This window comes from Schistocerca gregaria, chromosome 6 (genome assembly GCF_023897955.1).
Source record: "Schistocerca gregaria isolate iqSchGreg1 chromosome 6, iqSchGreg1.2, whole genome shotgun sequence".
Lineage (NCBI taxonomy): Eukaryota > Metazoa > Arthropoda > Insecta > Orthoptera > Acrididae > Schistocerca > Schistocerca gregaria.
The window spans coordinates 49,667,124-49,693,829 of record NC_064925.1 but is presented as its reverse complement, the minus strand read 5'-3'; the positions used below and the strand labels follow the sequence as shown (position 1 = coordinate 49,693,829).

The following is a 26,706-nucleotide window of genomic DNA, read 5'->3' as shown; positions in this document are numbered from 1 at the left end:
GCTTCTGTCTTTACCGGGTATGACAGTTGCTTCACGGAAACGTCTGGGAAACTATCTTCCCAGATGAGATTGTACATATGGAGGAGGAAGCACTTGCCCACAAGAGGAAGGTGCTGCAACATCTGAATGTTATCATCGTCCAGGCCTGGGGTTGAGGACTGGGATGAAGTGGACCTGTCTAGCTCTCACAGTAAAGGTGGCAGTGCAGCATTCACGTTTCTGAGAGAAAGGTTCCTCCCAGCTGCGTACCCCTCTCGTTTGCGATGGAGGAAATCAGGGGGATACTCTGTCGAGTTCGAAATCTCAGCAAAATAGCGGTCCAACTTGCTGGGGGTAGCATTAGGTTCCAAAGTGAATCTGCTACAGTCAGGCCAAGAATTTGTAAATGGACCTTAGACCCAGACAGAGGTTAGCCCATTCTACAGAAGAGGGAGCGGAATTGTGGAACTAGTAAATGAAATAGCTTTTTTGCTATCACGAAGAAAGTGACTACATTGTGCACACAACTTTTTTTCATAAATACGGTTGCATGGCACACATTAGTCCACCAAGAGACACAGCGGACACAGCTCAGTAAATATGAAGTGCGAGGAATGGAATGTTCTGCATTAAGAATAATGTTTGTCATGTGTTCTGCCTGGTATTCACAACTGAAGAAATGAAGTTCGTTGAAGGTCACCAGGGGGAGTAAAGCCTCCAGTCTGCCTTAGAAAGCTGCCGACGCTAACCCCACCTTCGTGAAAACACAACTGGCAAACAGCACACAGAAAATAGTCACTCGACTGTCAGAATGGATCACTCGAGACAAGGGGTATGCTGGACAGTGCAGATAGAGAAACCAAAATGGGAATAGGTGGCCATGGAGCCTGGGAGGACTATGGGTACTCCATTGCTAAGGTATATGACTAATTTATTGAGAAGGTCAGCCAAGAGAGCACCTATCTCAGGTTGTCGAAGAGGCCTGAAGCGGATGGTGTGCATTAAAGTCCCCAAGCACCAAAAAGGGGTGAGAAAGTTTTTCAATAAACTAGAGGAAGTCTCGTAACACTAAATGACAGAGGGATGTAGATGGTACGGAGAGAAAAGGTGAAGAGAGGAAGGAAGATGTGGACGGCGACAGCTTGTCGACATATATTCAGTGAGATGGCTTTACTATGAATATCATTGAAGATTACCAGCGTGACTCTCCCATGAGATTAAATAGGGAATAGGGAGGAGGCAGGAGGCAGGAGGGGTCAAAGCGGACCAAAAAGATATGCAGGAGGTCAAAAGCAGGAAACAAGTAGATGCTGTAATTCCAAGAGCAGCTGTTAGCTTTGAGAATGCAAATGTTCCACTGGAGAAGATACATGGCAGCGAAAGAGAGAAAGAAAGGGTTTCACCTCAGGGGTTGCCCAGTACCAGCCTTTGAAGATACTGCAACAGAGCGCAATCTGGAGGATCATGCGCCATGTGATCTACAGAGGTGTCTTCAGTCTCACTGGGTCTGCCTGCAGATTCCAGGGCACAAAAGCGGTAGGTGGTGAGGACCGGCGAAATGGTCGTTGCCTGGGTGATGGTGCCATTCGGCGACACCGCTGAATATCTGTGGGTCAGGGAAGGAGAACACTGTCTTTGATTTCTAGAGCCTTTGCTATTGGCAGATCAAGACTCAGATGCTTATTTTCTAGGGGGACATAAGACGTCTTCGCAGCAGTGTCTTGTCTGCCAGAAGCATGAGATTTCAGCAGCGAGGGCAAAAGTTTGTTGCCTTGGTACCCAGCTGGAAGAGATGTAGAAGCTACCACGATATTTGGTGATTTGGTAAGTGCAGTGCTGTATTTGAGGTTACAAGTCTGCATGGCAAAGCCATTCGTGGAACGAGGGCTAGCAAGAATGGTACTGTAAATTCCAGATGGTAAAGTGCAAGGCTTCTGATTAGCCTACAGCGTCAGAGAGACAGTAACTTACTTTTCAGCCGGATATGGAAAGCCTGCTCATCGAAATACACATGACATTCTGAGGGTGAGGCAACATGGCCTCTCTTCAAATTATTACAGCAGGGAGGAGGCAAACATCTATACTGCCAGTGACACTTGGCAAACTTACAGGACATTCAAGTGTGGTTGTAACGTTGACACTAGTGGCACTGCATCAGGTTTGGAATGTACACTCAGACTGTGATGACTTCTTAGTCTGCTTTGAACTTTGATGGAAACATTACTCGATCGAAATAGAGAGAAAGGTGGAGCGTAGGAATTAAGGTGGTGTCAACTGACTTCGTTACGTGATGACTGCAGTGACGTCTCTATCAGTTTTGATTTCTCCCTCACTCAGACCATCGGGCAACCAAGTGTATATAACATCACGTGAAGTATTCAATGGGCCTCAACACTAACAGGATAGCTGTGGAAGAAAGAAGCTATAAGCAGTTGTTGGGCTTTAAAATCACTATTTCAAAAAAGCGAAGTCCCGTAAGATTTAACAGGGCCACCAATTGCATCTACACCTTTCTGAATAGTAAATGGACTTACGACAAACTGCCTATTGGCTTCTGTCTCGGGTTCTTCGGCCGACGTTAATCTAATGAATTTTCTGACGTTTCGCCAGCACGTGTGGCTGGCATTGTTAAAGCTTCACCCTCCATTGCCGTTGGTGAGCTGGAGCCGAGCTCGCGGCCGCAGACTATATGTAGCCTATTTGGCGCGCCAACGTCCGAGGGCTTCTCAGCGGTCATTTCCGGTGCGGTTCTTCTGTTGCTACCTGCGACGATCGTTCGCTGCAGTACGGGAAGCCAGGATCCGTTTACCTTAAGGCTTTCCTCTTTCTTGTTCAAACTGTTCGCGTGTTTTTGTATTTCTAAAGCTTCTCTGAACAAGCGCGTGTGATAGTGCTTCTCTACAGCCAGAACTTCCATGTCGGCGAATTTTATTACGTGGTCGGTCTCAGTGCATGCTCTGCCACAGCCGATTTCTCCACCTGCCCCAACCTGCAATGTCGCTTAAGCTGTTTGATCCTGGTGTTGATGGATCGTCCAGTCATTCCGACATACACTTTTCCGCATGTGCATGGTATACGGTATATTCCCGACATTTCAAGTGGGTCTCTTTTCTCCTTCGCCGATCTAAGACACTATTTGATCTTCCTTGTCGGTTTGAAAATCGTCTTTACGCCATGTTTTGCGCAATATACGGCCGATTCTGTCCGTCACTCTGGGAATGTATGGCAGAAAGGCCGTACCCTACATTTCTTTTTCTGGTTCCTTACTTCACCGAGTTTTTGGCTCTGTTACACTTCTAATATAATTTGTGGAGTACCCATTGCTCCTCAGGACACTTTCCAGGTGTTGCATTTCTCGTTTGAGGTGTTGCGGCTCACGTATTCGTCCTGCTCTCGATACGAGCGTACTAATCATGCCTCTTTTCTGGCTCGGGTGGTGGTTTGACAGTTTGTGCAGGTATCGGTCCATGTGTGTCGGTTTTCGATACACACTGTGTCTAAGGTTTTCGCCGTCCCTTGTGACTAGCACATCTAGAAAAGGCAGTTTCTTGTCCAATTCTACTTCCATGGTAAATGTTATGTTGGCATGCAGGCTGTTCAAGTGTCTTAGGAAGTCACCGAACTGTTCTTCACCATGGCTCCACACCACGAAAGTATCATCGACGTACCTATACCACACCTTAGGTTTGCAAGTCACAGAGGCCAGTGCGTGTGCTTCGAATTGTTCCATGAAGTAGTTGGCCATCACTGGACTGAGAGGACTACGAGGACTACCCATGGCGACGCCTTCCAACTATTCGTAGAAATCGCCATTCCACGTGAAATAGCTCGTGGTGAGACATGCATGGAAGAGCTTTCTGATTTCCTGCGGGAAAATGGAATCGATGTGCTCCAGAGCGTCACTGAGTGGCACTTTCGTAAATAACGAAACATCAAAGCTGACCAAGATGTCGTTTGGTGCAAGTTTGTTTCTTCAGCTTCTCAATGAAATGTCTGGAGTCCTTAATGTATGTGTCGGTCTTCCCCACGTGTGTGTGGAGCAGAGAGGCTAAGTGTTTTGCCAGTTTATATGTCGGTGATCCAGGAGCGCTAACGGTCAGTCTCAGTGGAACGTTCTTGGAAGGAAGATCAAAGTGTGTCTTAGATCGGCGAAGGAGAAAAGAGACCCACTTGCAATGTCGGGAATATACCGTATACCATGCACATGCGGAAAAGTGTATGTCGGAATGACTGGACGATCCATCAACACCAGGATCAAACAGCTTAAGCGACATTGCAGGTTGGGGCAGGTGGAGAAATCGGCTGTGGCAGAGCACGCACTGAGACCGACCACGTAATAAAATTCGCCGACATGGAAGTTCTGGCTGTAGAGAAGCACTATCACACGCGCTTGTTCAGAGAAGCTTTAGAAATACAAAAACACGCGAACAGTTTGAACAAGAAAGAGGAAAGCCTTAAGGTAAACGGATCCTGGCTTCCCGTACTGCAGCGAACGATCGTCGCAGGTAGCAACAGAAGAACCGCTCCGGAAATGACCGCTGAGAAGCCCTCTGACGTTGGCGCGCCAGGTACATATAGTCTGCGGCCGCGAGCTCGGCTCCAGCTCACCACCGGCAATGGAGGGTGAAGCTTTGACAATGCTAGCCACACGTGCTGGCGAAACGTCAGAAAATTCATTAGATTAACGTCGGCCGAAGAACCCGAGACAGAAGCCAATAGGCAGTTGTCAACAAGTGGCCACGGAAGCCTTAACAATTTTGAAATGGACTTATCATAGCAAAGGCCTGACCTCCTCCAGTACATGATACCATGAGGAACTGATGTGCAACTGGGAGGGTCTTTGTATCTTTAGCCTCATTCCATTTACGTTTAGCAGGCAGAGACAGATCATGATTGCGAGAAGATCTTGATTTCCAGTGTGATAGCGTGCTCCTTCCAACTGTGGGCCTCGTCCAGAAGGGGACACACCCTCCTTAGGTGATTGTTCACATCTCAGGTCATGCATCCCAAACTCCTGACAGGGGCCAACTGATTATTTGAGAAAGTAACAGATCAGGCAGTCACCCCTCCCTGGCCCTGGTCTATACCAGAGGATACGTGGGAGCCCTACTTGTCGACCTCGGGCTGGGAATTACGCATTACCCAGTCAGATGCATTGGCTGGCCTTTGAGAATGCAGAAGAAGTCAGGAAATTAAAACGTCAAAGTGGAGGACAGGTATGAGATGGAGAATGAAGGAAGAAATAAGATACTCTTGAGGGACCATTCTGATGCCAGACTATCGAAACATCAGAATACATTCCCAAAAATACCCCACACATGTTCCTCACGGGAGGAGAAAAAGGAACAGCAGAAAGACATGCTACATGGAAGGTGCAGATGCTTCAAAGGCTGTGGCTTCATGGTAGGCAAGCACGAAGACACCAAACTGATGATCCCCTAGGGGAGATTACACCTTAGGGCAAATAGGTTGTGACAGTCCAGCAAAATGACTACCACCATAAAAAGGGAACCAGCATGGAAGACCTCCACTGATTTGCTAACTCCTTTATCGTAGTTTGGTGAAATCAGAGTGAGTTATTCCACATTACAGATTCGTAAGAGTTTATGATGTAATATTGAGCAAAGGTCTGTTTCCTGAATGGTTTTCAAGGGTCGACTTTTACTGGTAGCCAGTTTCACTGATCATAGAGTTCAATACCCAGGGTCCCTACGTGACACAGATGCTAGAAGATATTCACTGAGCATCCACGTTGGTGAAGTGCATACAGGGAAACATGGAAAGCAACGAGTAAGGGCTGGTGATGGTAACACTGTTCGAGAGCTTTCTAACTGCTTAAGAAGTGACTGCAGATGAGAAAGGACTCTAGTGCAGTAACAGATGGCTACCAACTATACAGTGAAACCTCTACAGCCCTCTGACAAGCACACCAGTTCGCTATGTCCTGCATGAGTACAAGTAAAGCCTACATAACCATCGAGCCATCAGTGTAGACTGCTTCTGAACTTTAAGGTGCGCAAAAGGATGGAGAAAAATTAGAGGCAGAGGGCCTCAGGCTGATCTGAACCTTGTTATAGATCAAGAAGCTGTGGCGTAGGGATGCACCACGAAGATGTATGTCAGTGGCCTTTGAGGAGAAGTAAAGGCAACAACTGTAGTTCAGAGAGGAGGAACAGGAGACACATTGTGATAGTAATCCCTAATCGAGGCTGCCATAGTATGAAATTTATTTTATATTCGGAAAGAGAAGATGGTAGTTTGGATACTTGTGGGAACTATGAGCATGTGTAGCTTACTAGTCAAGCTGTTATTGGCGCCTAATCTGCAACGGAGATACCCCAATCTCAGTCACAGGGCTAGTTCGAAAGGCTCCTGTCCAGAGTCTAACACTGCAGTTTATCAGATCCAGTATCAGCAATACTGAGAGCAATGCCAAACCATATGCCATATTCCCATTAAGACAAAACTGTAAGGCTGCTTTACCAAGCTGCAGAAGGGTAGTGCAAACTACACTCCAGCTGGTGTTACTGAGGCAGTGAAATGTATTAAGGTGGAGAAAGCACTTTCGCTTAAGCTGGTGAAGATGGGAAATCGATTGCAACTGTGCATCTCAGACCAGTCCTAGAAAGCGCTAAGTCTCTACCACAGTGAGCAGCTGGTCATAGAGGTAAAGTTCTGGTCATGGGTGAATAGAACGACGTCAACAAAATTACATGTGTGTCTTGGCAGCTGAAAAATCGAAGGCGATGGGTGAGGCTAAGTGCCTCCACCTTTCATATGGTGCCTTGCAGTCTACGTTCAGCTATATCCACAGTAGAGGAACAATAGTGGAGGCAAAAGTCATCAGCATTTAAAGACAGTTATGCTGAGGACACCACAGCTGCTGCTAGACCACTGACAACTACTAGAAAGAGAGAGACTCAATACAGAGCCATGTGGTACACTATTCTCTTGGAAATGGGGTGTAGTGTGGGAGGCACCAACTCTAATCCAGAAGTATGGTGCAAGAAGTTGTGGATAAAAATAGGGAGCAGACCCAGAGGACCTCATTTGTTCAAGATAGCGAGGATGTGGCTTCATCATGGGATGTCATAAGCCTATTGCAGGTCGAAGAAGATGGCTACAAGGTTTTAAGTCAGGCAAAAGCCGTTTAGGTGGCAGACTCCAGGTTAACCTGATCAGTAATGGAATGACTTTTGTGGAAGCCCCCTTGGGACAGAGCTAGAAAAATCGATACTCAAGGAGCCAACATAGCTGGCAACTCAGTGCTTCAAAGCAGCTTCCAGAACATTGGTGAAACTGTGTGATAAGTGTCAATCTCTAGAGGGTGCTTGCCCAGGTTCAGTGTTGGGATGATGATGCTTTCTTGCCATTGCGATGAGAACTCGCACCTTCTCTCCAGATGCAGTTCAAGATGGCAAGGCTATGGCGCTTCAATCCACTTTTAAGTGCTTCGTTATTAGGTTGTGGATATGGCCAAGCCCTCGGGCTGTATCAGGGATGTAGGAGAAGACACTGACGAATTCTCACTCGCTGAATGGAGAATTATATGGCTCCAAGCAGCGTCTAGTAGAAAATAACTGCTTTCATTTCACCTGCTGTTTCAGTGTAAAAGGCAGGTTAGTAATTCTCAGATGCTGACGTTCCAGCATAATTCAGAGCAAAATGTTCAGCAAAGGCGTCTGGATCAGTGTAGACAGCAGCATTCAAGGTAATACCAAGAACATCTGCAGGTGTTTTATCTGTAGAAACTTATCTTTGTCCAAACCTGTAAAGGAGAGGTACAGTATACAGTACATGGTCCAATGGTTGTAACCTAACATTCCCAGCTTTCTCACATCCATTTTATTAGGTGGCGGAACCAGGCACAGACCCACTTAAAGGCAATGAGGTGCTCCATCGATAGTGGACGCTCATGGCATTGGGGAGCCCACCTACGATCTGTAATGGCCTGTTTGATACCTGGTGATCAAGATATTTTATTCCAATGGGGTGGGTAAAACTAGGGATTGCTTGCTATACCAGCTGCCAAACAAGTGACTGTAGTTGTACTCTTACACTCCATAATCAGTATCTTCATGCAGTAGGGGGCCAAGTCCTACAGGCAATCTGGGTAGGCGTCCACTGGAGCGAAAGGAAGATTGGGAAGTGGTCTACCACACAGGTCAATGGGGACTCTTCAGCGGATGGACAGGAAAAGGCAAGGGCTTCAGATGGAAAGGACAATGTCAAAGTTCCATGAACCACACTGAAGTGTGTGGGAGTACCGCCAAAGTTAAAGTTGTGCCAGTAGATTTTCTATGTCTAATGCAGCGGCCACTCCACGAAGGGTTACATGCGTTGAAATCACCCTAGATTGGGATAGGAGTGGAGAGCTGAAAACCAATATGAACAGTATGATTCGTGACACTTCACCATCGGGAGGAAGGTAAACACTGCAGATGGTAACTTTCTGAAGTATCCTTACCAAAACAGCCATTGCCTCCAAAGGTGTGCTAAAATGCACAACTTCGCTATGTAGTTCTAGAACATATGTGCCAACTCTGCCCGACACCCTTTCATAGCCAGCAAGAGTCTTATAATATCCTTGGTATTCATGTTGCAGGAAACTGTCTTCGTAAGTGGGGATGTAGCGGAAAACCTTACAATTTATTTAAAAAAACTGCTACAGCCATATTTATTAATGTAGAAATCTAAAATTTTTATGAGTAAAGCAAAAATCTGCGTTTTAACCGAAAAATACAAAATATGTAGAAATAATACGAAGGTTGAATTAAAGGTAATGCCTCCACCTTCGTTAATTGGGTCTGGATGGGAACATTTTAATAAATCAAACGCAGCAATAAACCTTAGAATGTTATTTTTAATTACCAATAAGCACTTTCCACATAATCGTCAGGTAATTGGAGACATTTCTCCCAACAATGAACAAGTTTTCTGAAGCTGTCTCTGAAGAAGTCGACACTTGCCACAACCACAGCATCTCAGTTCCCTCATCTTCATCAGCAGCATAATGATGTCCCTGCAGGGCATCATCAGGAACAGATCGAAGTCGGACGGTGCTAAATCTGGACTGTGTGGAGAATGCTTGTGAAACTATGTGGTTGCTGTCACACGATGTCCAATACTGTCATGCAGGTAGATGCTCTATCTCAACATCTTTAAACTTACCCGTACAACGACGTACAGTGCTGCTTTCATTCTCCGATGAATCGCCTTTGGGGTGACACCTTTTGCTGCCAAGAATTCAATGACTGCAAGTTGCTTAAATGGAATTGACCGACCTTCTGCGCAGGTTTCCACACTTTACACTGTAATAACAGTTCAATGCTTAGGCTTTCCGTCAACTGGAGTTTTAGAGAAGGGGCTACAGAACAAGCCAGTACCTTCGGCATATCAATGCTGCCAACTAGTGAGTTACGAGGGTGGAGACATTACTTTTCAGTCAACCCTCCTATTTATCCAGAAATTTGAATTTAATCTGTCTTTGTATAAAAAGCCATAACTCAAATTATGATCATGCAATTAATCTGATAGTTTTATTGTGTCCTGAGAAGGTTATAAGACCACTGAACTACAGTTATTAATTCATTGTACAAATTGTATCACTAACAGAGGTTTAATTTTGTTCATCCAAAATTAACTTTTTTCTGCATATAATGATCCAAAAAATCAGAATGTCATTGCAGGATCTCGTATTTGTTAGTTTCACGGAGACAGCAATACGTTTCGAACAGTTCCTGAAAATTTCATAGCATTAGCCCGTATACTTTGAGGAAAGGCATCTAATAACTTAAAAATTTAGAAGAGAAAATGAGGTTAAAATATTTTCTCCTCATACTTCTGCATGTAATAAGCTTACCTCTGCTCATCCCCCAGGTTGTCCTTTTCTCCTTTTCGGATCTGTCTGGTCTACATGTGCAGATAAGACGCTGATCTGTTAGTTTTCTTGACCCTGCTCTCGTCGATGGTGAAAAATGCTTTTGTTGAAAACAGACAAGGATCTATGTTAACTCTCTTCAGCACTTCAATTCTGCCACTATTTCAGTTATTTTAACATAAAACTGCATCATGGACACCTATTATGAGTACTTCAGGCACACAGAAAGTCCTTGTTGAGCATCTAATCCAAATTAAATTGTTGAGACTTATTTGCATTTTGTGTCTTTCCGTGAAGATACTTCCTGAATAAATCAGGACTTGCAGGAAACGCGAAATTGGATTAATTGCATTATATAACAGGTTCTGGTAATGAGTTTATGTGAAGACTTCTCATTTCTGTTGTTGAACTTACATCAATCGTCTTTCGGACTCAGATTGTGCATTGGTATTTAGTCAGTGCATAGTTCGTGGAAAACAATTGCTCACGCAGCAGGCATCATTGCCTCTAAATTGTGCGCGTTTTTCCTGATAGCTCTCCTATAAAATAACTTAAGAAAATCACTTTCAGAGTAAGGCTGCCTTTACCTCCTAGTGGGTTTCCATCCAAGTACTTCACCTGTCTTCTCTTTCAGTAGGTGATGAAGCCTACCCCAAGCCTCTGTTAGATGTGGCAAACATTTCAACTTTTCTATTGTTGTCTTTAGTCTATCTACCATCATACTGGTCCTCAGGTCTGGAGAACTTGAGCTGCTGCAGCCTCTGTGTCCCGACTTGAGCTACTACGTTTTAGAGCATGCTACTGCATGTTTTTCTTGCCAGGGTTTCTTACCATCTTCATCGTTCGCGATTTTCCTTGTTATGGCTTTCTATAAAAATGACAAAACATCAAAATAATAACATTGCGTATTTTATTATATTTTTAAGTCAAAACAGCTCTTGCCTTACAGAAACAAAGTTTTACATTTATTCATTAATAAATATGGCTGTAATGATCTGTAAATAAATTTTTACATTTTCCGTTACATTTCCCTCCTCTTAACAATTAAAAGGCATTTCTAAACCTGCTATCACTATAAAATTCACACAAGAAGAAAGGAAGTATTTTTCAAAAATGGTATTTTTTGGACCAAAATCTATTACATCCTTTTGAGAGCAATGAAGTCAGGTGATGTGTTTGAAAGATGTCTTAGCTCTGCCAGGTGTTGCAAGAAACCACTACAATTGCATTGGAGGATGAGGTGCAGCGAAACTATGAAAGGACCAAGACTGGTTGAGGGGTTCCACTGCAGGGCCTCGAGGGGCGCCAGAATCTCCACCACGGCCACAGGAATGGAACAGGTGGGATGTGGTTCCCTTGTGGTCACTAGGAACTAATCGTTTGAGAACTTTTTCTTATCTTTCCTCTGCTTAGAGGATTTAGATGACTGCGAGGGATTCTCTGCGTCAGTTTCAGTTAATGGTGACTATCGCAAAGTCCTGCAACCGGCAGCCTGTGGCTGCCCCAGCCACTGACTGGTGTCTAGTTGTAGACTGTCAGAAGCCGTGAGGTGGTGTGTCTGAGGACACCTTCCTGGCGAGAGGCAGGAGGAACGTCATTCGTCTGACGGGCAAATGGGAGGCCAATGCTCCGAAAGTAGATGTGGACAAAGTAGGAGGAGTAGGAGTAGAGTCCCCAACCACAAGGCGAGCAGGCTTAGTCAAGCCACCCTGAGGGCCAATATAGCACATTTAAAGTGCAGGAGTGCTATCACCAAAGGGATCGAAAATGTCGGAGCTACAGCACGTGCTGGATTCAACTGCTCATACTACTGCATAGCTTCTTAAAATAGTTTGAAGTCTTACGTTCTTTCACTTCCGTCTCTTTCTGTAAATGGTGCAATGTGGTAGGCAGGGATAATGGTTCAGCCGTAGTAAAAATTGCTGTTTTGAAGAGCGCGCTGCAGCGCGCTGTGTAAAGCAGTCTCCCTCCGTTTCTGGCGGTGGCGCCGCTGTGCCAATCGCTGCTTTGGTGTCTCCCTCTGGTGGGACGGGGGGAAGGTAGCCTGTTCACGTGCATTTAAGGGCGCTACGAGCTCGGCATGGAGTTAGTCTGTCTCGGGAAGTCTGGTCAGTTGGTCAGTTTGGGAGTCGGTACAGCGAGCCGACAGTCAGAAGGCAGACACTCGCTTGTTGGTCGGTCGGCTCTAAGTCTGAGTCGCTGTTGCGTTGTGGACTGAGTCGGGTTCGTCGTTACTTCGCGGTTTGACGAGTTGGCAGTCAGCAGCAGGCAGATCCTCACGGTACAAGTACGCACCGGGGCCGTGGTCGACGCAGACGGAAGGCCGTAGGGCGATCGGTCGGCTGGTCGTCAGATGGCGACATGTGGTCTGCTGAGCGCTGACACCAGTATCAGTCGGGAAGAGCTGGCAGCCAGCAACGGTCGGGTCCGTACGGTGTTAGTAGTCGCCGGGGCGGCTGTCGGCGAAAGCGGGCTGCCGTTGCTCGTTTGCTTGGAATGTGTTTTTATCTTGCCTATCATCTTGCGAGGTGGTATGTGTGTAACGTAGATCATGTTTTACATTTTATGTAAGTTCGAATTTCATGGGTTTTATTTAAATAGTCATTTTTATAAAGTTGCTACCCTTCCACCGTAATTGTCCTTTTAAAAAACAAATTGTACTTTCGGTGGTAAATAATTTGACAATTGTACCATTTCCATCCCTCTTACGGGATGCATAGTTTACTTGTATGTGTGAATTGTTAAAAAATTGTCTTTAAAGTCATCTCGTGTGTTGCAGATTTGCACCCGTGTACTCTTTCAGAGGTGGTTGTGAGCGGTCATGACTACGACCGTGTTGAAAGGGAGCAGGCAAGCTTCTCAGCCCGAAGGCTCATATTGTTAATATTGTTCTTTCTGCCTCTTAAAATTTTAACTTAATATTTCGAGGGTGCTTTTCTGGTTATAATTTTAAATCTTTTTTAAAAAGCTTTTAGGAATAAAATTCACATTTATTAAAAGTAATTTGATTTTCAATCACTAACTTCCTGGCAACTACTTCCACGCTCACCTAGTGTGATTAAATGTTCTTAATGAATCGCTAGTAGATAAAGTAAATTCTTTAAGAATAGATTTTGGAAGTAAATTCACGGTTGATTGGTGCTTTCTACAGTTGGCTCAGATGGCGAAAGGGACGTAAGGAGGGTTCCCATGCAGCAGTTGTCCACTACCTATTGATTGGGATAGGGGGCTGGGGTGTATTGCAGAGATGTGCCCATATTTCAAGCACTTAAAGCAAAAGCACCGCACGAGGGCCGGAACGAGGGAGGGGGGGGGGGGGGGGTGGTGAGCATACCATTTGACATATTGGTGTACCATCACCTTTATCATTTCAGACAATGAATCGCCCTGCAAGTCTAAGATAAAGGCAAAGGTAGAAACCTGTTTGTCCTTTGGTCTCTATTCACAATGTGGACAAAGTGTACACGCTGTTACTTCAAGTTAGTCCATAGCTTATCACCAGACTGCAAAAGTAGGTCTTTGAGAAATTGTGCCCTGAACGATATTTAGAGTATTATGGGAAGTGACTCACCATTATGTCACCCAACTTGTTACAAGCGAGCCACGCCCAAAACGGGGCAGGGGATGCTCATTTGATCAAAGCTAAGCCACTCTATTTTAGAGTTGGCTGCCACCCTTCGAAGCTTGTCTAACATTTCCACAAAAAATAGGGGCTTTGTGTCCAACAAGCAATCCCTATCAGTCCGTGTTCAGACTAAGTATTAAAGGAGGTGGGGGGAGGGGGTAGGATTTTTGTGCTTGCCACTTAGTCTTATGTTCCCGCCATAGCATATCCATCTAATTTAACAATTTAGGTTCGATCTCTGCATTAAACAAGAACTTTCCTTCTATAGAGACTGCTGGGGCTGTATGGGCGCCAGTGGGAGAACTAACTTCATGGCTCATCCGGCATGTTGCCACCCACTCTCAATGGGAGATCTCATGGGCGCCAGACACCCTCAGTAATGGCTATTTAACACACACACACACACACACACACACACACACACACACACACACACACAAACTGTGGAGAGTTTTCATCTCAGGCACCAACAATGCGCAACAATTGGTGCATTGTTCGAGGGTGGCCACTAGGCAGGTACTTCACGACTGCTCTCTACAACAGGACAGCTAATGTGTTGGGTTTTGGGTGTATTACTCTATTAAAGGGAAGGATGCAGAGATATGTACCACGTCTTTTTAATGACACGTTGTCGGAAGTGTGAACTCGTGCCCGAATCACACACGAAGTCCAGGCAGAGTCTGCATCAAGGAAACCATCTGATGGAGAGTCAGGGCAAAGGGTAGTTTATGCTTAAACTTCCGGCACAGAAAGGAAGTAAGGCTGTATACATCCAGAAGGGAAAAACAAGGTAAGGAATGAGCAAGTTGGGAGGACATCTATGTATGCACCCTGGTAACATTATTAGGAAAACTGATTCTGAGAAGTTAACTGCAAAAATATGGGTAAACTAAATTTACTTTTTTGTCAAGAAAACCACAAAAAATTACCTAAGATGCTCTGTCCGTTGTGTAAGGAGTTGGTGTATGAATTGCATACCAATGTTTCAGTAATTTCTTGGAAACCTGAGTGATAACATAATATTTTTTGCCAAAGATTTGTTTAGCATTGTTCATGTTTGCAATATTTGAAATATTGAGTTGAGTGAAAGATCTATTCCAATGACACTGTACCAGTTAATAGCTGCAAAGTACAACTTGTGGGTGGCGTGACTGATTAGACATGAGTCCATAACTTCCTATGTATGGCTTTACGTGTGTACAGTTGGTGAAGTATAGAACGCACATGCTGCCTTACAGCACTGGAGAAAGGTACCTGTTGCTGGAGCCTCCTGGCAGAGGTTGCTCCTCCTCCATCGGCTCGGAGCTGCTTGTGACGCCTGCCTGTTGTCTTTGATGTTGTTGCAGGAATTGCGCCAGTGGCGGAAACCTCTTTGCGAAGCACCGCTCCTGCTCGACGTCCATGGGCTCCTCTTGCCCCTCTGGAGAAGTCAAGGCTGGCTGGACTCCTGGCTCCATCACACTTGTGCCTGAAACGAGGTTCCCACCTGGGTAGGCTGTTTCACTGAAGGCAGATGCTAACGTGTCAGTAGTGCACGGCTATCCGTTTATTAAGTCATACTTACAAAACGCTACCAACTTACAGCGGAATGGGAAACTGGTAGAAGTCTACCTTGAGGGAATATCTGTTTGGGCTTCAGATAAATGTAGGAACACACTACGTGACACAGACTACAGCTGTTTAGAATATAGAGTAAAGAAATATATGCCTGTCTGAAGAGGTATCTTGGCAGTATCACTGGAGTACACTAAAACAGGAACTAAACTAAAGAGGCAGTGAAGGAGAAGTTTTGTACAAGTTTGATATAAACCAGACCTTAGTTATATGAATCTAAGGACATGACAGTGAATCAGTGGGACACAGTTGTCGCCTACCACCGATCTTGTTCACGCTGTACATTATGTAATCAATAAACGAAGCCCAACAAATCTGGAGAGGAAATTAAGTTCAGAAACAAAAAACTTTGAGGTTTACTGATAGCACTGGCATATCAGCTGGCAAAGGCCTTTTAAAGAACAGTATAACAGCATTTTTGAGATGAACAGGAAGTAGACTGATACAAGGGTTGATTATGTATATACCAGGTGATCAAAAAGTCATTATAAATTTGAAAACTGAATAAATCACGGAATAATGTAGATAGAGGGGTACAAATCGACACACATGCTTAGAATGACATGGGGTTTTATTAGAACAAAAAATGTCTAACAGATGGCGCTGCATCTGATCAGAATAGGAATAATTAGCATAACAAAGTAAGACAAAGCAAAGATGATGTTCTGTACAGTAAATGCTCAATATGTCCATCATTCCTCAACAATAGTTGTAGTCGAGGTATAATGTTGTGAACAGCACTGTAAAGCACGTCCGGAGTTATGGTGAGGCATTGGCGTCGGGTGTTGTCTTTCAGCATCCCTGGAGATGTCGGTCGATCACGATACACTTGCGACTTCAGGTAACCCCAAAGCCAATAATCGTACGGACTGAGGTCTGGGGACCTGGGAGGCCAAGCATGACGAAAGTGGCGGCTGAATACACGATCATCACCAAACGACGCGTGCGAACCCCATGTCATTCCAAGCATGTCTGTCAATTTTTACCTCTACATTATTCCGTAGTTTTTTAAGTTTTCAAATTTATACTGACTTTTTGATCACCCTGTACACAGACCAAACTAATTTTTATTTTGTCCAAACGAGCAGATGTCTAGACACCACGCTGTAAATTGTGTCATAACATTTACTTCCATTTTCTTGGAAATTTTACTAATTTTTGGTTGGCTTTAAGCCCATCCGCTGTGTTACTGATGAGTCATGCTGCCAAATACCAAGCCAGTCAAACAACTAAACACACTGAAGTAGGGAAAAGTTTATTCATGGAGGCCTAATAAAGATGGAGGAAAATTTACTTTTTTTTAACAAACACGGAAACTCAAGTGGCGTGTATCAACTGAGAAAGCAACCTGAGAAAAACGAAAAAGTTCGGAGCAAAAATAAAAAGTTACAACAGCATAAAAAAGAAAGAGGTAGTGCGACATAGAAGAAAATAAAACCTAGCCAAACAATAACTGCTGGAAAGAAAGCAGGAAAGATCTTTCATGTGCATCTCTGTAGTCCAAAGAAAATAAAAAAACATGCAGCCTTGACTAAATATATACGATGTCGTTGATGAACTTATTACAGCCCGCAGAACACCGTGAATGTAAACGGTCATAAACAAGGACAATGGGGGGCGGCAGTCTGCTGGGCATCGTGGTACCGAGCCGGGGCAGCAGCGAGTAGCTCTCGGACCAATGAACGCTGACGTTTTCTCCATTCAACGGTGTTTGCCGTCGATGTAGGTGACACCTTGTCACACTTTAAAAGTTTCTAATGGCAGCATGACGCCGGGTAAAGTATCGACAACGCGGAAACTGTCAATGCTTGCGACAAAAATGAGCAACTAGCGTATGAGAAGATGAAATGTCATTCTGAGATTAAGTATGCCCACTAAAATGAAGGATTACTTGAATTATTAAGAACCGTTTAAGGCCAGGGAGCTATTGTTACACAGGGAACTTTAGGATTATTGTTGTGGCCTTCAGTCCAAAGACTGGTTTGACACTAGCTCTCCATGCTACTCTATCCTGTGCAAGCCTCTTCACCTTGGAAGAACTACGGCAACCCACATCCTCTGAACCTGATTACTGCATTCATCTCCTCGTCTCACTGACCACGCTGACCTCCAATACTAAACTGGTGATCCCTTTATGTCTCAATGTGCTCCATCAACTGATCCCTTCTAGCCAGGTTGTGCCACATTTTTCTCCGCAACTCTGTTCATTGTCATCTGATCTTCTGTAGCACCACATTGCAAAAGCCTCGATTCTCTTCTTGTCTAAATTGTTTATTGGCTATGTTTCCGCTCCATAAATGACTACACTCCATGCAAACATTTGCAGAAAGGGCTTCCTGACAAATTTATTCTTTATGCTAAATTTCTCTTCTTCAGAAATCCTATTCTTGACATTGCCTGTCGACGTAGGCTATCATCAGTTATTTCACGGCACAACTAGCAAAAGTCATCTACTACTTTGTCTCATTTCATAATCTAATTCCCTCAGCATCACGTCATTGAATTCGACTACATTCCATTTTCCTTATTTTGCTTTGTTGATGATCTTATATCCATACAAAACAATGTCCATTCTGTTAAATACTCGTGCACGTGCTTTGCTGTATCTGACGAAGTATCACTGGCAAACCTCAAAGTTTTTATTTCTTCTCCCTTGACTTTAATAGCTACTTTATTTTTTTGTGTCCTTTGCTGCTTAATATAGAGATTGGCTACAACCCTGTCTCACTCCCTTCTCAATCACTGTTTCCCTTCGTGCCCCTCAACTCATTAATGCCGTCTGGTCCCTGTACAAATTGTGAGTAGCCTTCACTCCATGTATTTTACCCCTGCCACCTTTAGAATTTGAGCGAGTATTCTAGTGCACATTGTCAAAAGGTTTTTTCTAACTCTCCAAGTACTATAAACGAGATTTGCATTTCCTTAAAGTATATGCTAAGACAAGTTGCAGGGTCAGTACTGCCTTGCGTGTTCCCACATTTCTCTGGAATCAAAATATTCCCCAAGGTCAGTAATATCTACAAGATATTCTCTCCTCCAGGAAAAATGTTAGTACTTGGCACCCATAACTTATTAAGCTGATAGTTCAATAATATTCACACCAATTTCGATATGGTTTCTTTAGAATTTTAATTATTACATTTTTCCTGAAGTCTGAGGGTATTCCGCCTGTATCCTATCTACCCTAATGTCTTTAGCATCTTTCAGCTTTGTCGCTAATAATTAAAACTAATTTACAAAATGAAGGAAGCAAGTGACTACCGTTGACGAAAAAATGCAGTTATTAGCTGATTACCCAAATGATCGACTGGAATGATATTTAAGGCATTATGCCATACGGACGAAAGTACAGTAAGCCTGCAATCTGCTTCACAGCAGGCGATGTAGACAGCCTAGTGTGGCCTGCGACAGCTGCAGCTGCAAGGAACTAGCACCTCGGCCCATTCCACACCTGGCAACTTTATCCCAGTGTGGTGCTTCGCCTCCAGTTCACTTCCCTTAGTCCTGTTCCCGACGCGACAGGAAACAACTTCACCGGAGAGAATCGCCTGGTGAGTGACTAACCAGAGCCCGTGTCACCCTATCCAAGTGCCGCCCTAAGGTTGCTTGACGGTACGCGATTCTTGGCCAGCACATCGTATTGCCAAAGCAGTCACAAGGCCTAGGGGAAATTATCTGGTGCCTAAATGCCTGTTTCAAGTGCAAATGTTTGGTGCAGTAACAGTTTCTCGGCATGCAGGAACGGCTTATCTTAGCCGCTTTCTCTTGGGGCACATCTGCAGTATTAAGAAGGCGGTTTGACGTTAAGCTGCAGTCGGGAGCCTCCACCGTGTGGCTGGCTCCGAGATCTGGCCTTGTCTGGAGCCTCGTTTGGCTAGCGTTGAGGGAATACAGCGCTGTTAGTACAGGGTGTTTCAAAAATGACCGGTATATTTGAAACGGCAATAGAAACTGAACGAGCAGCGATAGAAATACACCGTTTGTTGCAATATGCTTGGGACAACAGTACATTTTCAGGCGGACAAACTTTCGAAATTACAGCAGTTACAATTTTCAACAACAGATGGCGCTGCAAGTGATGTGAAAGATATAGAAGACAACGCAGTCGCTGGGTGCGCCATTCTGTACGTCGTCTTCCTGCTGTAAGCGTGTGCTGTTCACAACGTGCAAGTGTGCTGTGGACAACATGGTTTATTCCTTAGAACAGAAGATTTTTCTGGTGCTGCAATTTCACCGCCTAGAACACAGTGTTGTTGCAACAAGACGAAGTTTTCAACAGAGGTTTAATGTAACCAAAGGATCGAAAAGCGATACAATAAAGGATCTGTTTGAAAAATTTCAACGGACTGGGAACATGACGGATGAACGTGCTGGAAAGGTAGTGCGACCGCGTACGGCAACCACAGAGGGCAACGCGCAGCTAGTGCAGCAGGTGATCCAATAGCGGCCTCTGGTTTCCGTTCGCCGTGTTGCAGCTGCGGTCCAAATGACGCCAACGTCCACGTATTGTCTCATGCGCCAGAGTTTACACCTCTATCCATACAAAATTCAAACATGGCAACCCCTCAGCGCCACTACCATTGCTGCACGAGAGACATTCGCTAACGATATAGTGCACAGGATTGATGACGGCGATATGCATGTGGGCAGCATTTGGTTTACTGACGAAGCTTATTTTTACCTGGACGGCTTCGTCAATTAACAGAACTGGCGCATATGGGGAACCGAAAAGCCCCATGTTGCAGTCCCATCGTCCCTGCATCCTCAAAAAGTACTGGTCTGGGACGCCATTTCTTCCAAAGGAATCATTGGCCCATTTTTCAGATCCGAAACGATTACTGCATCACGCTATCTGGACATTCTTCGTGAATTTGTGGTTGTACAAACTGCCTTAGATGACACTGCGAACACCTCGTGGTTTATGCAAGATGGTTCCCGGCCACATCGCACGGCCGACGCCTTTAATTTCCTGATGAGTATTTCGATGATCGTGTGATTGCTTTGGGCTATCCGTAACATACAGGAGGCAGCGTGGATTGGCCCCTATTCGCCAGATATGAACCCCTGTGACGTCTTTCTGTGGGGACACTTGAAAGACCAGGTGTACCGCCAGAAACAATTGAACAGCTGAAGCAGTACATCTCATCTGCATGTGAAGCTATTCCGCCAGACACGTTGTGAAAGGTTTCGGGTAATTTCATTCAGAGACTACGCCATATTATTGCTACGCATGGTGGATATGTGGAAAATATCGTATTATAGTTTCCCAGACCTCAGCGCCATCTGTTGTTGACAATTGTAGCTACTTTAATTTCGAAAGTTTGTCTGCCTGAAAATGTACTGTTGTCCCAAGCATATTGCAACAAACTGTGTATTTCTATCGCTGCTCGTTTAGTTTTTATTGCCGTTTCAAACATACCGGTCATTTTTGAAACACCCTGTAAGTCCCCGTGTGTTTTCCGGAGGCTGCAGAATCAGATCATTCAGAAAGTAGACTTAATTCGGTGCATACAGAACCTACGTTATACACTGAGGTCACTAAAGTCGTGGGATAGCGATATGCACATATACAGATGGCGGTACCATTGTGTACACAAGTTATGAAGGGGAAGTACATAGGCGGAGCTGTATTCAGGAGTCATTTGAGTTTTCGACGTGATTACGGCCTCACGACTGGGATTAACAGACATTCAACGCAGAGTGGTAGTTGGAGCTAGATATACGGGACGTTCCATCTCGGAAATCTTTACGTAATTCAGTATAACGAGATCCATTGTTAAGACAGTGACGAGAATAAATTTCTGTTTCTGGCTTTAACCACATACAACGCAGTAGCCGACGGCCTCTACTTAGTGATCAAGACCAGCGGCGATTTCTTACATTTGTCAGTGCTAACATATAACATTCCGTGGAATAACCGCAAGAATCAATGTGGGACGTACGACGAACGTATCCCTTAAGACAGCGCAGCGAAGTTGAGTGTTAGTGGGCTACAGTAGAAGCGACGCACGCGAGTGCCTTTGCTGACAGCATATCGCCTACAGTGCCTATCGTGGGCTTGTGACAATCGGTTGGCATCTAGACGACTGGGAAACCATGGCCTGGTAAGCTACAACCAATTTCAGTTGGTAACAGCTGACTATAGTGTTCAAGTGTGGCTCTGACCACCACGAAGCCATGGATACTGTGCAAGCTGGAGATGGCTCCATAATTATGTGGGCTGTGTTTGTATGGACTGTAATGTGTTCTCTGGTCCAAATGATCCTATAGGCAGGAAATTTTTGTATTAGATTACTATGATACCATTTTCCATCATCCAAGGACATCATGTTCCCAAGTAATGATGTCACGTCACTGGGGCACAGTTGCTCATGACTGGTTTGAAGAACATTCTGGACAATTCGATCGTATGCCTTTGCCACCCAGATCGCCCGACACGAGTCCCATCTAACATTTATGGGGCATCACCGAGAAGTCAGTTCGTGCACAAAACTCTGTACTGTCAGCAATTTCGTAATTCTTGGCGGCTATAAAGGCTCAATATTTGTGCAGGAGACTGCCAACAATTTGTAGAGTGCACACCAAGTCGAGTTAGCGGAATACGCCGGGCAAAGGCATGCCGAACACTGTCAGGACGCATCACACTGCTTCTCACCTCAGTGTAAACTCCCGTTGCTGGTGCTCTGTATAGCCCGTTTCTGACACGATGAAACTCCTTTAGCGGCAAGCAACTCATTGAAGTTGCTGTTGCCGCTGCCGCCGATGTAACAGCACACATATGGCCATTGGGCTACCTATGTGAAGGCGCGAACTATTCTGATTACTCCGAAGTGGAAACTGCAGAAAATCAAAAATGTTTCATCTGCGAGATTTAGGCAAATCTTCCAACTACTACTCTAAATAGTCGCCGCTCCGACTTCGACATTAATTGCGCGGTACGAAATTTGCAGTACTCAGGTCACATTCTTTCCACGAATTCCCTACTCTGTTCTCCAGCTCGATGTGTGTGCCAAAATGCTGTCTTCCTAACCAGCGGCTCACGTGAGCCGAGATGATCAGAGGCATGGTGGCTGATCTAACGCTTCGCATCGGAAATACTGCATGAACAACTTAGTTGCACCTGCAGTATGTGTAGAATTGACATGAAGTAGATGCACGACATTTACTTTATGTGAGATGCGAACAAGGTGGAGTGGAGAGATACGGCGCAATAAATGGGGCTACTAGAGACACTGCGCTACATCTAAGCTGAACTCCATCAGATTTTCAGTGTGGTCTTGATTTCGCGACCGATCGGAGGTTAACGAAGCCCTTTTACATCGATGCAACAATATGGAGCAGCTCATTGTCTTCACGTTTTGACAAGACTGTGCCATAGAGGTGCAATCCAACTACGCTACGGCACGTATCACAAATCTGAACCTGGTGTGTGTTTCTGACTGTCTTGCAGTCTTCTGAAACTGAGGTGGGCCTGACTGAACCGTCACTACAGGAGAAGCAGCTGCGGAGCTGACGGATGCACAACGCCATGCAGTGAAGCAGTCTGAGCCAGGGCGCAAGGGGGGCGCCGGGCAGTCTTCAGCCCCTTTAGCACGAGCGGCTTTCTGGTCGAAATTTACTACTGAAAGTGCTACGCCTTTCCGTGCATGTGTGTAAATCAGTAACAAATCAAGACTAGAGTCTGTATGACGTGATTGATCTATACACTGTGGTACTTGCGTAGAAACAGACTGTGACAGCATCTTTTTAAATCTGAAGTTCATCTATTGTGGCGGCGCTCACTCCTATCATAGAAAGATTTCGTGCTTTTGTACCTTTATATGTAATATTTGCTTTCTTTTGAGGACACTGGTAAGTTACAGCAGGTCCTGGTATGTTTTCCTACTACTGTAGTGTTCTCCTACAATAAACAGAAAACCTCAAACCGTAAATATTTTGGTTCCTACAGAGAAGAGATACATTTTGCGCAAGTAAGAACATAGATAAACTTGTTTTAAGGAAAATCATTTGAACAGTGAAAAAATCAATTATTTGAAGTGAAAAATTACTTTCTAGGTTATTAGGCACTTATTAACAAAAACAATTTTAAGATGGCAAGAACTATGCCCCTTACATGAAGTCATTAAAGATCACGGAACTCACGTTGAGCGAACGGTAGGGCTGAAAAGAAATGACTGACAAGACACAGCGTATCTTCTGGAGGGTATAGTATGAATGTATTGGAATAATTAATGTTGGGGGATGGTTTCAAAGTAATTCACATGACGTCAAAACTTTGTGGAAGCACGTCGATTTACTGGAGGCTAGTTTATCCCAGTGAAGTGTTCAGAGTTAACCGCAGCTGGGGAGTGGCGAAGAGAAACGACAATAGGCAGCTTAGGGCAGCTCAAATTTTGAGAAAGCGGTAATGGGGCACGGCCTCCAGCTGCCTTAAGTTGACAGTGAGGGGGTGGTTGACCCCACGGAGAACTTTTATGCCTGTTGATAAATATCCATCCTGTTTTCAGTGAAACATACAAGAAAGCTGCCCAAAGCTACTATGGAGCGGTCAATAGAGGCCGTAATATGCGTTTTTGTGACTATAGCAACTTCACACTGAATTCACAGTCCGCAGAGTCAAACAAATCAGGTGAAGAGTGACAGAATGAAATACGCCGGCCTCTGATGGGAACATAGGACCAAGGAATTTGAAGTACTCTCCTGGGAGTCAGAATTTCGGAAAAATTTATGTTTTATGTAGATGCTAACCTTGATGGGTGGCCTGGGAGGCGCTAAATAGCAGACGTTGAGAGGAAGGCAAATTTTGTGGGAATTTGTTCACTTCCCAGAGCATGCATTTGTCAGCGCTGGGAAGAGACGCATAATTCACGCGACTTGCGCTGCAATTGGCGTAAGTGATTGTGATCGAGGGGAAACCGACAAGAGGAGCAGATTGTAGGAAGTTTCCGTAGATGTCTTGAGTTCCCAGCTTGCCTAGCGTGTGGACGTGGCGTTCTTTACTGAGCTTGCCTGAGAGATAGAGCAACTCCGCAGTTTAGGACTTAGCAAATGGAAGAATTGATCTTGGAGATAGAAAGATTTTGTTCAGCTACGTACTGAGCAAGATAGCTAGGAGTGAATAGACGAGTGCAGCCTTGCAGCACCACAAGGTTGGTCGACGTCCACACGACGACGCCCCACCACACTGTATTCGGTGATATTGCGCCCACTCTGGTTTGAGTTAGGCCACTGATTAATTTGTTGGATCTTTCCTGCATAAGTTTCCACGAGGGTTTCATGGGCCATGTATTGAATTCTTTTTGCACTTTACATTATGCCCGAGCAGTTGATAGGAATTTATTTTGATTTACCACATTGTACTCCATGTAAACGCAATTTATTCCCACTGCCTGTTAGAAGAGTCATGTAATGTGATGATTGAAGATGGTGAGTTAAATTTGTGCTAATCGACTTCATCTGTTTTCAATCAAGTAGTTTAAATCCCAAGTCATTTTCTTAATTTAATGTTCAACATTTGCATCTAGCGTTCAATAGCTGAATAACATCAATGTGCACCCCTTTTAATTAAAAGGGATCAATTTTGAATCAATGTCAACACTGCCACTGCAGTTCAATTAAGAGCCATAGGGCCTTTTTACTTTGCGTTATCAGATATTGCAGCAGTTTTGCACTCTATGTGTTAGTCAATTAGCTGGGGTCAACACACGCCAAAACAAAGTGAGTGACAGGTGGGGTGTTACACAATGTACAGAAGTTAAACCGAAAAACAACTACCTACTGCAGTAAAGAAAGTATGTACTTGCAAACAAATTTCTACATCAAATAAATGTGTGTTCTGAACTGTTTTGATGATTTGTCCCTATTCGTCCAGTTCTCAGGAGGGTAATGAACCTACCACGTCGCCGTTTTCAATATCGTCCACAATGAATGAACTGTTACCATCGCTTGTTCATATATTGTTACCATATTTCGTCTTTTTTGTAAAAAATTGTTCGCCATAACCTAATTTCACCGTTCATGTACGATACTGCACAGCATACAACTCAGAAGCCACCAAAATTTTGGCGCTGACGTGTGAACGATAGCGACCCACATAAACAGACGCGTCTTAGCACAGGAGTAGAATGCTAGGAGAAGTTGCTGAGTAGACGGTTGAGACGAGACAGGCGATCGCGTACAAGGCGTCTCACATCTGCCCTCTGTGCAGGAACACTTACCGGCCGCCTGCGCCACGACAGACCCTGGATCAGCAGCTGCAGCGGGCAGCTCCTCAACCTCCATGCCACCTTCCTGCGGAAAAAAATATCCATTAATGACTTGCCGAGCACAGACTATCGGGAGTCGGTGGCGAGGGAACCACTCGGGAAACAGTGTCCTGTAGCGTTTTTATTTATAGAGGTAATCCGTAAAACTACACTGCTGGCCATTAAAATTGCTACACCAAGAAGAAATGCAGAAGAAACAGGTATTCATTGTCAAATATATTAAACTAGAACTGACATGTGATTACATTTTCACGCAATTTGGGTGCATAGATCCTGAGAAATCAGTACCCAGAACAACCTCCTCTGGCTGTAATAACGCCTCTGATACGCCTGGGCATTGAGTCAAACAGAGCGTGGATGGCGTCTACAGGTACAGCGAACAAAGAGCTGCGACTGGCGAACAAAGAGCTGCGACTGGCGAACAAAGAGCTGCGACTGGCGAACAAAGAGCTGCGACTGGCGAACAAAGAGCTGCGACTGGCGAACAAAGAGCTGCGACTGGCGAACAAAGAGCTGCGACTGGCGAACAAAGAGCTGCGACTGGCGAACAAAGAGCTGCGACTGGCGAACAAAGAGCTGCGACTGGCGAACAAAGAGCTGCGACTGGCGAACAAAGAGCTGCGACTGGCGAACAAAGAGCTGCGACTGGCGAACAAAGAGCTGCGACTGGCGAACAAAGAGCTGCGACTGGCGAACAAAGAGCTGCGACTGGCGAACAAAGAGCTGCGACTGGCGAACAAAGAGCTGCGACTGGCGAACAAAGAGCTGCGACTGGCGAACAAAGAGCTGCGACTGGCGAACAAAGAGCTGCGACTGGCGAACAAAGAGCTGCGACTGGCGAACAAAGAGCTGCGACTGGCGAACAAAGAGCTGCGACTGGCGAACAAAGAGCTGCGACTGGCGAACAAAGAGCTGCGACTGGCGAACAAAGAGCTGCGACTGGCGAACAAAGAGCTGCGACTGGCGAACAAAGAGCTGCGACTGGCGAACAAAGAGCTGCGACTGGCGAACAAAGAGCTGCGACTGGCGAACAAAGAGCTGCGACTGGCGTATTGTGACGAGCCGGTTGCTCATCCGCCATTGACCAGACGTTTTCAATTGGTGGGAGATCTGGAGAATGTGGTGGCCAGGGCAGCAGTAACATTTTCTGTATCCAGAAACGACCGTACAGGACCTGTAACATGCATTACCCTGCTGAAAAATAGGGTTTCGCAAGAATCGAATGAAGGGTAGAGCCACATCTGAAATGTAACGTACACTGTTCAAAGTGTCGTCAATGCGAACAAGAGGTGACTAGGCACCCCATAACATCACGCCGGGTAATATGCCAGTATGGCGATGAC

At 45.0% G+C, this 26,706-nt stretch overlaps 1 protein-coding gene across 2 annotated transcripts in view; it reads right to left on the bottom strand.

The window, feature by feature from the left end:
- Window positions 1–26,706, bottom strand: part of LOC126278579 (uncharacterized) — a 110,719-nt gene that overhangs the window by 37,019 nt on the left and 46,994 nt on the right. For both annotated transcript variants that reach the window (XM_049978787.1, XM_049978788.1), the window contains 2 exons: window positions 25,316–25,388; window positions 14,739–14,952 (listed from right to left, as the gene is read on the bottom strand). In XM_049978787.1, coding sequence (XP_049834744.1) covers window positions 14,739–14,952; window positions 25,316–25,388 — 287 coding nt within the window. The remainder of the gene's footprint in view (window positions 1–14,738; window positions 14,953–25,315; window positions 25,389–26,706) is intronic.